The sequence below is a fragment of the Salvelinus namaycush genome, chromosome 3 (genome assembly GCF_016432855.1).
Source record: "Salvelinus namaycush isolate Seneca chromosome 3, SaNama_1.0, whole genome shotgun sequence".
Taxonomy (NCBI): Eukaryota; Metazoa; Chordata; class Actinopteri; order Salmoniformes; family Salmonidae; genus Salvelinus; species Salvelinus namaycush.
The window spans coordinates 97087923-97101271 of NC_052309.1; the positions used below are offsets into that span (position 1 = coordinate 97087923).

The 13349-nt window shown below is 43.6% G+C and overlaps 2 protein-coding genes across 2 annotated transcripts; both read right to left on the minus strand.

The window, feature by feature from the left end:
- Window positions 1–4033: 4033 nt before the first annotated feature.
- On the minus strand, window positions 4034–5692 carry LOC120044725 (inward rectifier potassium channel 2-like). Its single transcript, XM_038989403.1, has 2 exons — window positions 4259–5692; window positions 4034–4207 (listed from the first exon to the last, which is right to left on the minus strand). The coding sequence occupies exons 1-2, from the start codon at window positions 5411–5413 to the stop codon at window positions 4034–4036; spliced, it is 1329 nt and encodes a 442-aa protein (XP_038845331.1). The 5' UTR covers window positions 5414–5692.
- A 4680-nt stretch (window positions 5693–10372) lies between these two features.
- Window positions 10373–11611, minus strand: LOC120044156 (inward rectifier potassium channel 16-like). Its single transcript, XM_038988738.1, has one exon. It carries the CDS (start codon window positions 11609–11611, stop codon window positions 10460–10462), a length of 1152 nt encoding a protein of 383 aa, XP_038844666.1. The 3' UTR covers window positions 10373–10459.
- Between the last annotated feature and the right edge of the window lie 1738 nt (window positions 11612–13349).

Consider the following 13349-nt stretch of genomic DNA (forward strand, 5'->3'; position numbering starts at 1 on the left):
GCTGTAACACAAGAAAATGTGGAATAAGTCAAGGGGTATGAATACTTTCTGAAGGCACTGTACACATAAAATATTGCCTTAATGTAGGCACATTTTGCTGGGGGGCAATGAGGAGACTCGGGAGCTTTCCCCCACGGCTCTTTCCCCCACGGCTCTTTCCCCCACGGCTCTTTCCCCCACGGCTCTTTCCCCCACGACTCTTTCCCCCACGGCTCTTTCCCCCACGGCTCTTTCCCCCACGGCTCTTTCCCCCACGGCTCTTTCCCCCACGGCTCTTTCCCCCATGGCTCTTTCCCCCACGGCTCTTTCCCCCACGCATTTCCATGGCAATTCCATTGTTTTGGTCCAGTTCAATTGACCTATTTCACACATCTATTCAGTGGGAGTTCCGTTGAATGAAATCACTGTCTTATCCTTCTTCATCTCATCCTAGGTCAGCGTTTACCTAAGTAGGGATTGCTACCTCATGTGTGGTTGCCTGATTTTAAAATGGGGTCATGAGAGAAACTGAAATAAAATGAACTAAATCGTGCTCGGTTCATAGAACCGGGGTTACGTGAGTAACCTCCGCTTGGCGCTAGATGTGGTTGTAATAAACAGAGCGGTTTGTGTTTCCTTCCTACAAATGAGGCTCTATCTTCTTAACCGTTTAAGCTACACAATATTATGACCCCATCACGGAAAGATAAGACTCTCAGGAGCACATCCTGTATGTGTCTTATGTTTCCTTCTGACCAAAATCAGCGCAGGACTCATTATGACAAGACCAGGCACTAAATCAGACTGGGTGAAAAGAACATAGTCAATGAATTGTTCTTTTCTACACAGAAGATCATGCAGAATTATTGCCTGATGATATTCTGAACTTCCCAATACATTTCTGATGCATTTCAGTCACTTCAAACTATACTTCCTTCAAAAGTACTGTCAGACTGATTTGTAATAGACTGTCATAGCCCAAATTTAAAAATTAAACATTGGCCACTGATTACATCACTTTTTTCACACGGTGGGGTCGTGGGCCAAAATAACAAAATGGGGTCGCGGGCCAAAATATCAAAATGGGGTTGCGGGCCAAAATATCAAAATGGGGTCGCAGGCCAAAAAGGTTTGGGAACCCCTGTACTAGGTACCCCTGGACCGTTGAGATGTATCTTCCTGCCGGTTTATATGACACCTCTTGCACTGTGAGCTGTTTAAAAGCCAAATCTCAAGTGATGGCTCATGTTACTGAGACTTGCGTTAAGGCTCACGTTGCGAAAGACGCTATAAAGATGTAGGATCTTAATTTGACCACTCTGTTGTCGCTGAAAATATTCCTGCGCTGGAGAAATGCAGATGAGCTTGGCGATTTAAATACCGCACTAACACACGGTTGGCTATATTATCAGTATTGCACTTTTCATGTAGCCTAACCACCGATCAAACAACATTACATTGGCGAAAAAGAGTAAACACTCAAATCTGGTTGCTGCAGGATTATTTTGCTGCGACAATACCGGTCAAATTAAGATCTTACATCTGTACTAAGACAACAAGAAGATGCATAATGTGCATAACGCCCCACACACACACACACACACACACACACACACACACACACACACACACACACACACACACACACACACACACACACACACACACACACACACACACACACACACACACACACACACACACACACACACACACACACACACACTTTCATGGAGGAAGACTACCTGTTGGTAAACTGTGGCCAAATTAGTGGTATTACATGTAATCTTCAAAGATTATTTTCAAAGGGTGAAAAATGTAATATACTTTTTGTACAGAGATTAAGCTGTGTATACTTTTAGATTGTCAAACTGTGCAGCAGTACAATTGAGAAAATAACTACATGCTGTAGCTACATCTCTTGGCATCTAACTGACACAATCTTTTACACAAGAAAAGGATCTCTTCCCTTTTTGTTCTGGATAACATACGTTTCCTATATTTCCACCGCTATTTGAAGGTTGAGAACACAACAGGACAGGCTGGTTGACTGGGAATACAACACTCCTTCCCTGCTACGAACACTATCCCTCTCCAGCCACCCTGAATTAGTCCAAGTAAACAACACTAAGCTAATTCACTAAGCTAATTCAAAATATCAGGGCAGCTCATATTTACAAAATATGCAAATAGAAACATCTCTTTGGTTGTAGCGTTTACAGCGATTAAACTGTAGCAAACTGTAGTATACTGTAGAAAACTATACTCCACACTGTAGTATACTGTAGAATACTATACTCCACACTGTAGTATACTGTAGAATACTATACTATACACTGTAGTATCCCTTGATCGTGTAGTACTTACTACGGAATTTTGTAGTATACTGTAGAATACTATACTATACACTGTAGTATCCCTCGATCATGTAGTGCAAGGACCATAAACTAGATTCAGTCGCGGGCTGATTTTTTCTTGAGCAGAAGGTTGAGGGGCCAGAACATAATTACAAATAATTAGCAAATTGGTCGCAAGAAGCCCAAAAATATATGATATTTGACTAAAACATAACAATTTCAAACTTTGCTTATATTTGTATAGGATCATGTGTCTATTACGCGTGGGAATAGTTGGCAACAGATTTCTGAAATAAAAATCACTTGTAACTGATTTCCTGGTGTTTTTACAGTCTTTTATGTCCAACAATGAAAATGCTAAATAATGAAAACTTGGGGGGCCAAATAAATTCGGCCCGCGGGCCACTAGTTGGGGAAGCCTGATGTAGTGCTTACTATATCATTTTTTGTTGTATTGGTATGCTAATATTGAATTTGCATATGTCCTGCACATTCCCCTCCCCACACCCCAATTAGTGCCACAGATAGACCACATATAACAAAAGAGAATAAAAAAGGGAATAAAACAAAAATACTATAGTAAATACTACAGTATACTACAGTAATGTCTGCAAAAACACTATAGTAAAACCTACAGTATACTACAGTAATGTCTGCAAAAACACTATATTAAATACTACAGTATACTACAGTAATGTCTGCAAAAACACTATAGTAAATACTACAGTATACCACAGTAATGTCTGCAAAAACACTATAGTAAAACCTACAGTATACTACAGTAATGTCTGCAAAAATACTATAGTAAATACTACAGTATACTACAGTAATGTCTGCAAAAACACTATAGTAAATACTACAGTATACTACAGTAATGTCTGAAAAAACACTATAGTAAATATTACAGTATACTAGAGTAATATCTGCAAAAGCATTATAGTAAATACTGTAGTATAATACAGTAATGTCTGCAAAAACACTATAGTAAAACCTACAGTATACTACAGTAATGTCTGCAAAATACTATAGTAAATACTACAGTATACTACAGTAATGTCTGCAAAAACACTATAGTAAATACTACAGTATGCTACAGTCAAATCCGCATAAACACTAGTAAATAAATATAGTAATACTACTAAAGTATAGGTATATATAATTTTTCATGTGGAATGTCTCAATGTGACAAATTTCTAATGTTCTCTTGCTACTTTCAAAGGCTCACGCACGCACGCACGCACGCACGCACGCACGCACGCACGCACGCACGCACGCACGCACGCACGCACGCACGCACGCACGCACGCACGCACGCACGCACACACACACACACACACACACACACACACACACACACACACACACACACACACACACACACACACACAGTATAAAATGCTACCTAACCCGTCTCATTCCTATAGTGCCACGGGCCAGAAGAGCCATCAACTCCTCTCAGTCAATCTCCCATCGCCTCCCACCAGATGAGGGACTTGTGTGAAGAGAATAAATAATATTGCATCATTTTCTCTGGTCTGTTAATTCTGTATTCACTTGTGCCTGAGTATCTTCCTCAGAAAATGACACTCACCTCACAGTCAAGCCATCCTGCAGTAGTACAGACAGCCGTTAGGAGCAAAGGTCAAACCTATCATAATAGTATTTCATGTAGTATTTCCCCCCTAACATCTCTGCAGTCATATTTCTGATTCTCGTCTTAGAGGCCTTGCTTCTGAAGGCATCGTCAGACTCCTGGTATCCTGATTGTGTTCAGAATCTACAGAGACTGTGTCTGTGTTTGTCTCCTCCAGTGTTGCATTCTCAATGCCGTTCTCAATAGCACCCTGATCCTCCATTTTTACCTCCTCCTTCTCCTCCCCATCCTCCTCTTTCTCCTCATCAAACGTCTCCTCCATCTCCACTTTTTCAAGGGCCACCTCGTTCTCATAACAGAAGGAGTTGGAGCAAGAGACCAGAGACTTCTTCTCGGCCAGGTCCCTGGCACTACACTGGGGCGTGCTGCTCACCTCGTAGGTTTTCTCGAAGCGCGAGTAGTCCACCTTGTAGTAGTTATTCTCCTCGAACAGGACTGGCTCGAAGCGGTGGCCCCAGAGAACCTCGCTGGCCACGTAGGAGCTGCGGCACTGGGTGGTCATGGCCGTGGCTTCCACCATACCTTCCAGGATCACCACCATCTCAAACTGGGACGTTTCCAGCTCCTGCTTGCTCATCTCGTACAAGGGGCTGTCCTCGTCAATCTCGTGGACAATGGTGATGGGCGACACCAGGAAGACGCGGTCGACGCCGCTGTCGAAGCCCACGTCGATGTCCATCTGGTCCAGGGGGATATACTCGCCTTCGGCCGTGGTTCGCGACCTGAGGAGGTGGGCGCGCACGTGGGCCTCCACCAGGTGGCTCTTGCGCAGGTTCCCCACGCGCCACATCAGACACAGTTTGCTGTCCCGCATGGCTACCGTGGCGTAGTGGCTGAAGAGCAGCGTCTCGTTCCTCTTCTTGGGCTTGGCCATCTTAGCCATGATGGCGCCAATGATGAAGGCGTCGATGATGCAGCCGAAGATGCTCTGGAAGACCACCATGAAGACGGCCACGGGACACTCCTCGGTGACGTAGCGGTAGCCGTAGCCAATGGTGGTCTGCGTCTCCACGGAGAAGAGGAAGGCGGCGGTGAAGCTGTTGACGTTGGACACGCACATCTGCGTCTCGTTCTCCAAGTCGCCGTAGGAGAGCGCTACCAGCCAGAAGACGAAGCCGAAGAAGAGCCAGGAGAGGAGGAAGGACAGGCAGAAGATGATCAACATCCATCGCCAGCGGATGTCCACACAGGTGGTGAACAGGTCGGCAAGGTAACGTTGGCCCTTCTCGCTCATGTTGATGAACTGCACGTTGCAGTGGCCGTCCTTCTGGACGAAGCGGCTCACAGCCTGCTGCTGCGCCGCGTGAACCTTGGCCACCGTGCCGTTGGTGTAGCCGTTGGGCACGGCGGCGATGGCGGCCAGCTTCATGCCATCTTCCTCGGAGGAGACAATGCTGTAGCGGTGGCTTCGCACGCTCCCCATGGCTTCCCCTTGGGAGGAGGAGCAGCTGGGCCCAACCGCTGCTTCTGCTCTGGAAAACAGTCTGAGTTTTTGGTAGAAGCGTTGGAGAAACAGTTTTGAACGCTCGCGGGGTCCCACTAAGACAGGAAATGTGGAGTTTAGGACGATAGGGTCCTAGGGACTTGGATGGGGAAAAGCTGCCCCTGCTGCTGTTGCACCTGGGCTTCTCCAGAGGAGAGCTGTGCCGGCGAGGGGCCTGCTCAGTCCTCCTCTCTTATGGGTGTCTTGGACCTCATCAGTGAAGTGGGCTGTGGAAAGGACAAGCAGGAAGAAAAGTCTGTGTTAAGACTAATGGAACCACGAGGACAGATCAGCGGCGTTCAACCTATTGTCTAAATGATGCATTCAACACTCAAAGCTGCCAGCACCACAACTTGACAATTCACATGGAAGTAAATACATTCTACTGTACATTTTAGAATATTTAAGTAAATGTTGGGCTCAGGGATTGGAGACATGACACAGACATTTTTTATTCCAGTTCTGTGGCAGCTGACAAGGTAACAGATCCTCTCTGCTCTGCTTAGTGCTCGTATTAATTAGGCTAGACCAGCCAATTGAAAGTCACATTACAGATCAGGTTCATGTTAATCAAACAAGTCATTGGAGCACAAAGGAACCACTATGTGTGTCCATCACGGGAGGTTGGTGGCACCTGAATTGGGGAGGACGGGCTCATAGTAATGACTGGAGCTGAATCGGTGGAATGGTATCTTATACATCAAACATATGGTTTCCAGGTGTCTAATGCCATTCCATTCGCTCCGTTCCTGACATTATTATAAGCCGTTCTCCTGTGGTGTCCATGTATGTGGGTTTCTGCAAAAAATATCAGTGATCATACCTTTTCCCAATATCTTTTTACTTGATATTTTTCCCCCAATTGTTTATTTACATAGTGCTAATGTCTAATGCTTGTCCACCACTGTAAGAGTTAAATAGACATATTTTAGTCAGTATTTTCTGTGGGATCTTTCAATGATCTACTAGGGGAATAGAATAACACCTGTTCAGTTTCTTCTTCTACTCTTAACTCAACAACTTCTATAACGTAATCATGTAATCAGGTTTAAAGGGCCAGCCTGTAAACAAGCTCTATACAGGAGGGTCTCATTTAAAGCAACCATAACCTTGCAGTGCAGAGCAACAAGGACAACTGAACTAGAAAACCAAGTAACTATCGACTGCATTTGTGTGGCCTGAGAGAGTCATTAGAATGCACCACAGGGTATGAATTATTATCTGCCGGCATACTTCCACCCTAATGCCAAAACAACTAACAGTGATTTGAACCACCGTCACAGAGAGAAGGTCAAGATGTCATTTGGGTGAAGTCCCGTCTGAGAGGCAGTCGGTTGCACACTATGGTTATTTTGGTTGACCCTTGCGGGTTGAAAAGACACATTTGTGTCTCGTTATGAGGTGTGATCTGTCTTGTCCAATGAAACATATTGGATAGTGAATACGTGTCCGCACTCTCAAATTCCCTTGGCGTAAACGCTTGGTATTTAGAGTAGGCTATTACCAACTGATTTACACTAAGTAGGCCTTTTGATTGTAAAAGATAAAGGCTCTAAAGTAGAAGAAATCAGTGTGTATAATTTAATTAATTTAATTATCCCTTGAAAATATTGCACTCTTTACTGAATGTGACTTTGAAAACGCACAGAGGTGCGTTCAAGACAACAGGGAACTCTGGGAAAAAAACAGGCATCCAACTTGGAATTCCAAGTCGGGAAACTCAGGCATCTTTTTAGAACTCAGACTTTCCGACATGAAGATCACTGACATCATGATTTTTTCCCAGAGTTCCTAGTTGTCTTGAAAGCTCCATCTCATCCAAGTCCCTCATCTCTGTTTTGCTCATCCAGTGATGTCACTGTCAGGTTGACTAGGAATAGAAATTAGTGTTGATCTGCATGATGTATTATTGGGAGTTTGGAGCTTAATTTGTTATAACTCCTGGGGCGCTATGCATATATACTGTTCCCGCCGGAGACTGGGGTTTAGTCCCAAACTCCACCTTCCAAACTATCCCTCCCACCTTTCTGCATCGCATTTTAATTTCATATACAATACTCTCCTTCAACAAAAAAAGTAATTAAACAAGTATTTAGTTTAAATGGACGAAATCCTACTTAAAATGTAATTTATCATGATCAATCCATCATGTTTGTGTTGAACACAATAGACAGCTGAACTCTTGAGATACCACTAGATCAGTGAAACACCTGGAATAAAACAACAAAATAACAATTACTTGTATCTATTTTTACATCTGCATTTCATGAGGTTATCGGTGAATATTTCATGTAGCGACGTATGACCCATAGGCCAGGCCTACTATCATGAGAGAGATAGAGGCTGGTTCACTGTGAATGAGCTTCCTATGGGACGTCCTAATCTTCTCCAGCTAACTAACTACACCACCACACACAACACCCTATTACAATTAACAGGCCAAATCAGACTGCAACCACCTCATAATCACTATGCTTCCTTGCTATCTAACAAGTCATCTGGCCCCACTGACCATCTACCAATACCTGTGTTGTACCACAACACCAACACCACTAAATGCATTGACTCAAGGCTAAAACAAAGGTAATGATGACAGGATAAACCAATGGAAAGATATCCTGTATACACACTGACATAATATGACAGACCAAGAACATGAACATCTGACACCGGCCAAGACGCTGGCTACAGTATCAAAGTGATACTGAGTCCTAAAGGTCAGGGACAACAAATAAGACTGGTCTGGAAATCAACAGACAGCACGCCTCAGTTACACCCAATCTGTTTCCTCAAATGAAATCTGTCATTGTGAAGTCCATTCATTAGATTCCACATCAACCCTTATCTAACCAGGTCATCAGAGTGTGACTGTGTGCACTGGGCTTAGCTGCACCACACAGACTGCAACTGTTTATTTTGCCTGCGTGCAATTAGGACAGCACCAGCTGAGACAGATGGAAACTGGTTACATAAACCTGCTCGTTTAAAAGAAATATATTATTGCAAAGAATAGATCAATAATTTCTATCCAATATTCAGCAGCACTGCAGCACCATTCATTATGGAATGACCTGCTACTATGGGATGTCAGGGTTGACAGTTGGCTTTAATTCATTGTTTTGAATCATGTTGTCAGAATTAACATTACGATTGAGAGAAATATTTTTCCTAGTCTAACTTTAAATTCGGATCATAATCAAATAAGTGTAGCCTAATATATTTAGGTAGGCTAGGCCGACTGTCATAATGAATGCATAGGTCTATAACGGCCAATGGAATAATCAAATACAGAAACACACTATAAGAAACAGCGATGAATAAATACTGATCAATTATATATATATATCTATTTATTTTCTGAAGCAATGGGTGTAGGCTACTGGGCATGATCATATCAACCTGGGCTGGCCTACAGGCTCCTTTTTTCTCTGCGTGACAGGTGCACTAAAGGAAGAAAGTAACGGTTTATGTTTAGTTGTCAAGTCAAAACACCTTCCAACTGATAAGGGAGCACTACCTCGGCTATTCATTGGATATGAGTGGCTTAAATTAAACATACTTGAATCTCGCTGACGCATCGATACCCACACAATTAGTAGCCTATAACCCACAGAAAATTTAATTAACTCCCTAACTCTCTGAAGTATATCGAAAAAAGTGCTTGTTGAACACTATAAATATGAGACAGCCTCCTCAAAGACAGTAAAACTGAAATAAATAACAATATTTTTTGCATAAACACTGTCTGGGGCTCTTTGGTTATATTTTAGATGATCACTCTTTGTAGAAATAAAGTAGGCTATGTCCGGTTCAATTTGTAGGCTAACATTATACAGAAGACTCGTTATTCACGGTTGCACCGTTATTCCCACGTAGACTACACCGTTAGAACGAAGTAACGGGACATTGTTTACCTGTTGATCTGTGGAGAGCAAATCAGCGGTAATTTATTCTAATACATCCCATGCATCCAGGTAGGTTTTTGCGTTAATATCCATATTTGGGTTCCACCATTCATATTTGATATCCGGATAGACATCGTAATTACTGCCATCAACCTCTTCAGCAATCACTGAAGATACTTTGCTTTGCACGGGCGGACTTTGAAAACACATGTGCCTATCCCCCGCCCTGTCGTTGTAGTCGACCAATAGAAAGCTACAGCGCTTGTTTGGACTCCAGCGTCAAATAGTTCATCATGTTCAAAGCCCATGCGCGCACACGATTATAATAAGACTGATAAAAGGGCTATTAAAAATAATACTACAATTTTGTTATAATATAAATAAATAAATAAATGCTTTATTTTAATCAACCTTAGACTAAGTAATAGTTTATTAGGTCATCTTATATACTTTGAGTATACTAGTCTACAGTACAGCACGCACGCACGCACACACCACACACAGTGAACACAAGGTGGGGATATAGAGGTACTGGCGCAGTAGTCAGTGATAACTAACAGCTCTGTGATTTAACCCCAGTGTAGAATGTGATGCAGGTTGAATTAAACACATGGTTTATTATGGAACTGTAAATATATTGCATATGACTATTCACTACAATGCACAATAATCTTCATCTTTTTTACTTTCCACTAAAGAAACATGGAGGTATTTTTGTATTTGAAAAAAACTTTACGACCATCACATCAGAAAAAAGTATATTTATTTTAAATTTGGTGCACAGTCTGTCCATCACAACAAAGACGTTCAAATGAGGCCAGACCTCGGACGTCAGATGTGACTAACAACGTACGCCTTGTTTATTTAACTGATAGAAAATAACATTTAGTTAAATTATTACATTCATAAAGGAAATAACAAAGGAGTATAAAATATGATATAAAATAGTTATTTACAATGAAACTACCCTATTACACTTACTCAAGTCCTTTACTGAAGTCCTGTGTGATAATGTACTATATAACGATAATGTAACAATGTAGTTATCTGTCTCTGCTGTTTTGGGATTATCACAGCGTCATCAGAGCCACGCCTCCTGAACCACCTCCTCACTGACATCAGCCAAGGACCTCCGGAATTTCCTGCTCGATCTCACAAAAGGCTGCTGCGATTGGACGATAGACTCAGTGGTCGGCGGTCTCCCCCTGTCCCCCTCCTGGGCGCTGACCATGGGTGTCTGCACCCAGGTGGTCTGATGAAACAGGGCATAGTCTACCTTGTAGTGCCTCCTCCCCACCTGCACCATGTCCTGGAAGCGCTGGCCCCAGCGGATGTCCGCCGGGGTGTAAGACGTACGTGTCTGGTGCAGGATTCCTGTGGAGTCACCGGTGTAGGTGAAGGACACTACCAGGTCAAAGTCCTCCTCCGTCAGGCTGTCCGGTCCCAGGCTGTAGAGGGGGCTCCCAGGCTCCAGCTTGTGAACGATGCTGGCCGGGGTGGCCAGGATGAGGTGTCTACTCTGGATGTCTAGGTCCTGGTAGGTCACAGAGATCATCCCAGAGGGGTGCTTCGTGGGGCGGACCAGCTGTGCCCGGGCGGTGCCTTCCAGGATGTGGTTCCTGCGGAAGTCGGCAATACGCCACACAAGGCACAGGGCGCCGTCGCGAGCGTTGACCACAGCGCAGCTGCTGAAGCCCACTGTCTGCGCCCTCTTTCTCGCGCACGCCATTTTGGCCACGGTGATGCCGATGACGACTGTGTCGATGAAGCAACTCATCAGGGCCTGGATAGTCATCACTACGATGGCCACCATGCAGTTCTCCGTCATCACCCGGAAGCCGTAGCCGATAGTCGCCTGGGTCGACATGGAGTACAGGAAGGCGGAGGTGAAACTGCGGACGTTCGCCACACACGGAGCCGAGTCATGGTCCTCCAGGTCTTTGTGGACGTAGGCGATCAGGAAGTAGAGGACGCTGAAGAAGAGCCAGGAGAGGACGTAGGAGAGGCAGAAGATGAGGAGCATGACCCTCCAGCGGAGCTCCACTAGCGTGGTGAAGATGTCGGCCAGGAAGAAGCTCCACTGGCCCGGGGATTGGTGGAACACCACGGGGCAGCTACCGTCCTTCAGCATGTAGCGCAGCCTCTTCTTCCCCTCCCCTCGGCCAAGATCTCCTCTGCCCATGGTGTGTGTCGTGATGTGGTGGGTATCAATGATACACTGCTGCTGGTCCATGCCTGGATTTATTTTGACAAGGGCTCTTGTGCCGTGCCTCCCCCTGAAAAATATATATATATTTGTGAGGTTAGTGTGATTAGTAAAACAAAAAATAATATATACTGTACACAGTCCTATATGTAGAAGTACACATAAAGTAAACCATTTTTATTAGGTCTAGTTTAGTCTCTTTTTACAAGGGTTTAGGTTAGGAAAGGATGTTATTGGTGAGAGACCATCTCTATTACAAGCCAGCTTAATGTCATCAGGTTCCTCTGTTTGTTGAAGAGAACCCTCCATGTTTGAGTAAACAGGCTAGGTCACACCTTGCCCGAGGCTATCAGCACCTGAATGACCGTGACAATGTCATGCTGTGAAAACACTTTATTATCTTGTTGGCTGATTATTTACGAGAACTGTGATTTGCTACGGGGAACACAGTAAAAAGCTGTGCGATTACATTTAATGATAGTCCAAATTATATCCACATTCATTAATTTCAATAAATATTTTCCATAATTTTACGGTAATGAAGACAGGATGAGTCAAAATGAAAGGCAAAATCAGATGTTGACAAATTAACATGCCTTTGTGAAACTTCATGTGGAAATGATTGCTGTAACCAAGACAGCAAAAGGAGAGAAACTTCTGGGTTTTCCCTTCCTTTGTGTTTGCTTCACTAGTCATCCAGAAAGTTTGATTAATTTGTCCTAACATGCTATACAACCACAACACATGCATTGCCTATTCCCATTGGCAACAAAGTTTAACGTCATTTGAACAGTTGTACTTTCCTTCATTGCAGGTTTCTCTAGACGGCCTACTTTCCTTCATTGCAGGTTTCTCTAGACGGTCTACGTTCCTTCATTGCAGGTTTCTCTAGACGGTCTACGTTCCTTCATTGCAGGTTTCTCTAGACGGCCTACGTTCCTTCATTGCAGGTTTCTCTAGACGGCCTACTTTCCTTCATTGCAGGTTTCTCTAGACGGCCTACTTTCCTTCATTGCAGGTTTCTCTAGACGGCCTACTTTCCTTCATTGCAGGTTTCTCTAGACGGCCTACTTTCCTTCCATTGCAGGTTTCTCTAGACGGCCTACTTTCCTTCATTGCAGGTTTCTCTAGACGGCCTACTTTCCTTCATTGCAGGTTTCTCTAGACGGCCTACTTTCCTTCCATTGCAGGTTTCTCTAGACGGTCTACTTTCCTTCATTGCAGGTTTCTCTAGACGGCCTACTTTGAAGAACTGGAGCCTTCTTCATTGTGCCCTCAAACTTGATCTAGTGACTCTCAATGTAAACATTGAAGAGTTTCTGGTATAACAAGCCTTATACAACCTTTCCTGGTATAGTTTCACCATGCCATCTTACTGACCTAGTACGGATTCTATTATACCTCACAGGTCAACAGTAACCAAGGAAATAGACCTTAAATCCCTCACCTAGTCCAAGTATGGATCCTTTCACCCTTTGATCTATATCTGGGCATTATCAGAACACATCTATAAAGATTCAACTAGGATTTAGGCTGGGTGGGGAAAGAGATAATTTTTTCTTACCAGGAAAGAACCTCATTTTAATGTTTTACCCTGCTCTGTCCCAGAACAATGGAAAACAGAGGACAATGTGCATGTCTATTTAAAACACTGCTACAATTAAGATTACTTGAGGTGGATGACACATTGAACTGAGAAGTGCAGTAAAACCTGTGTTTCTGTGTCAAGAATCATTATAATATTTACATTGTAGCTTTTTTTTGT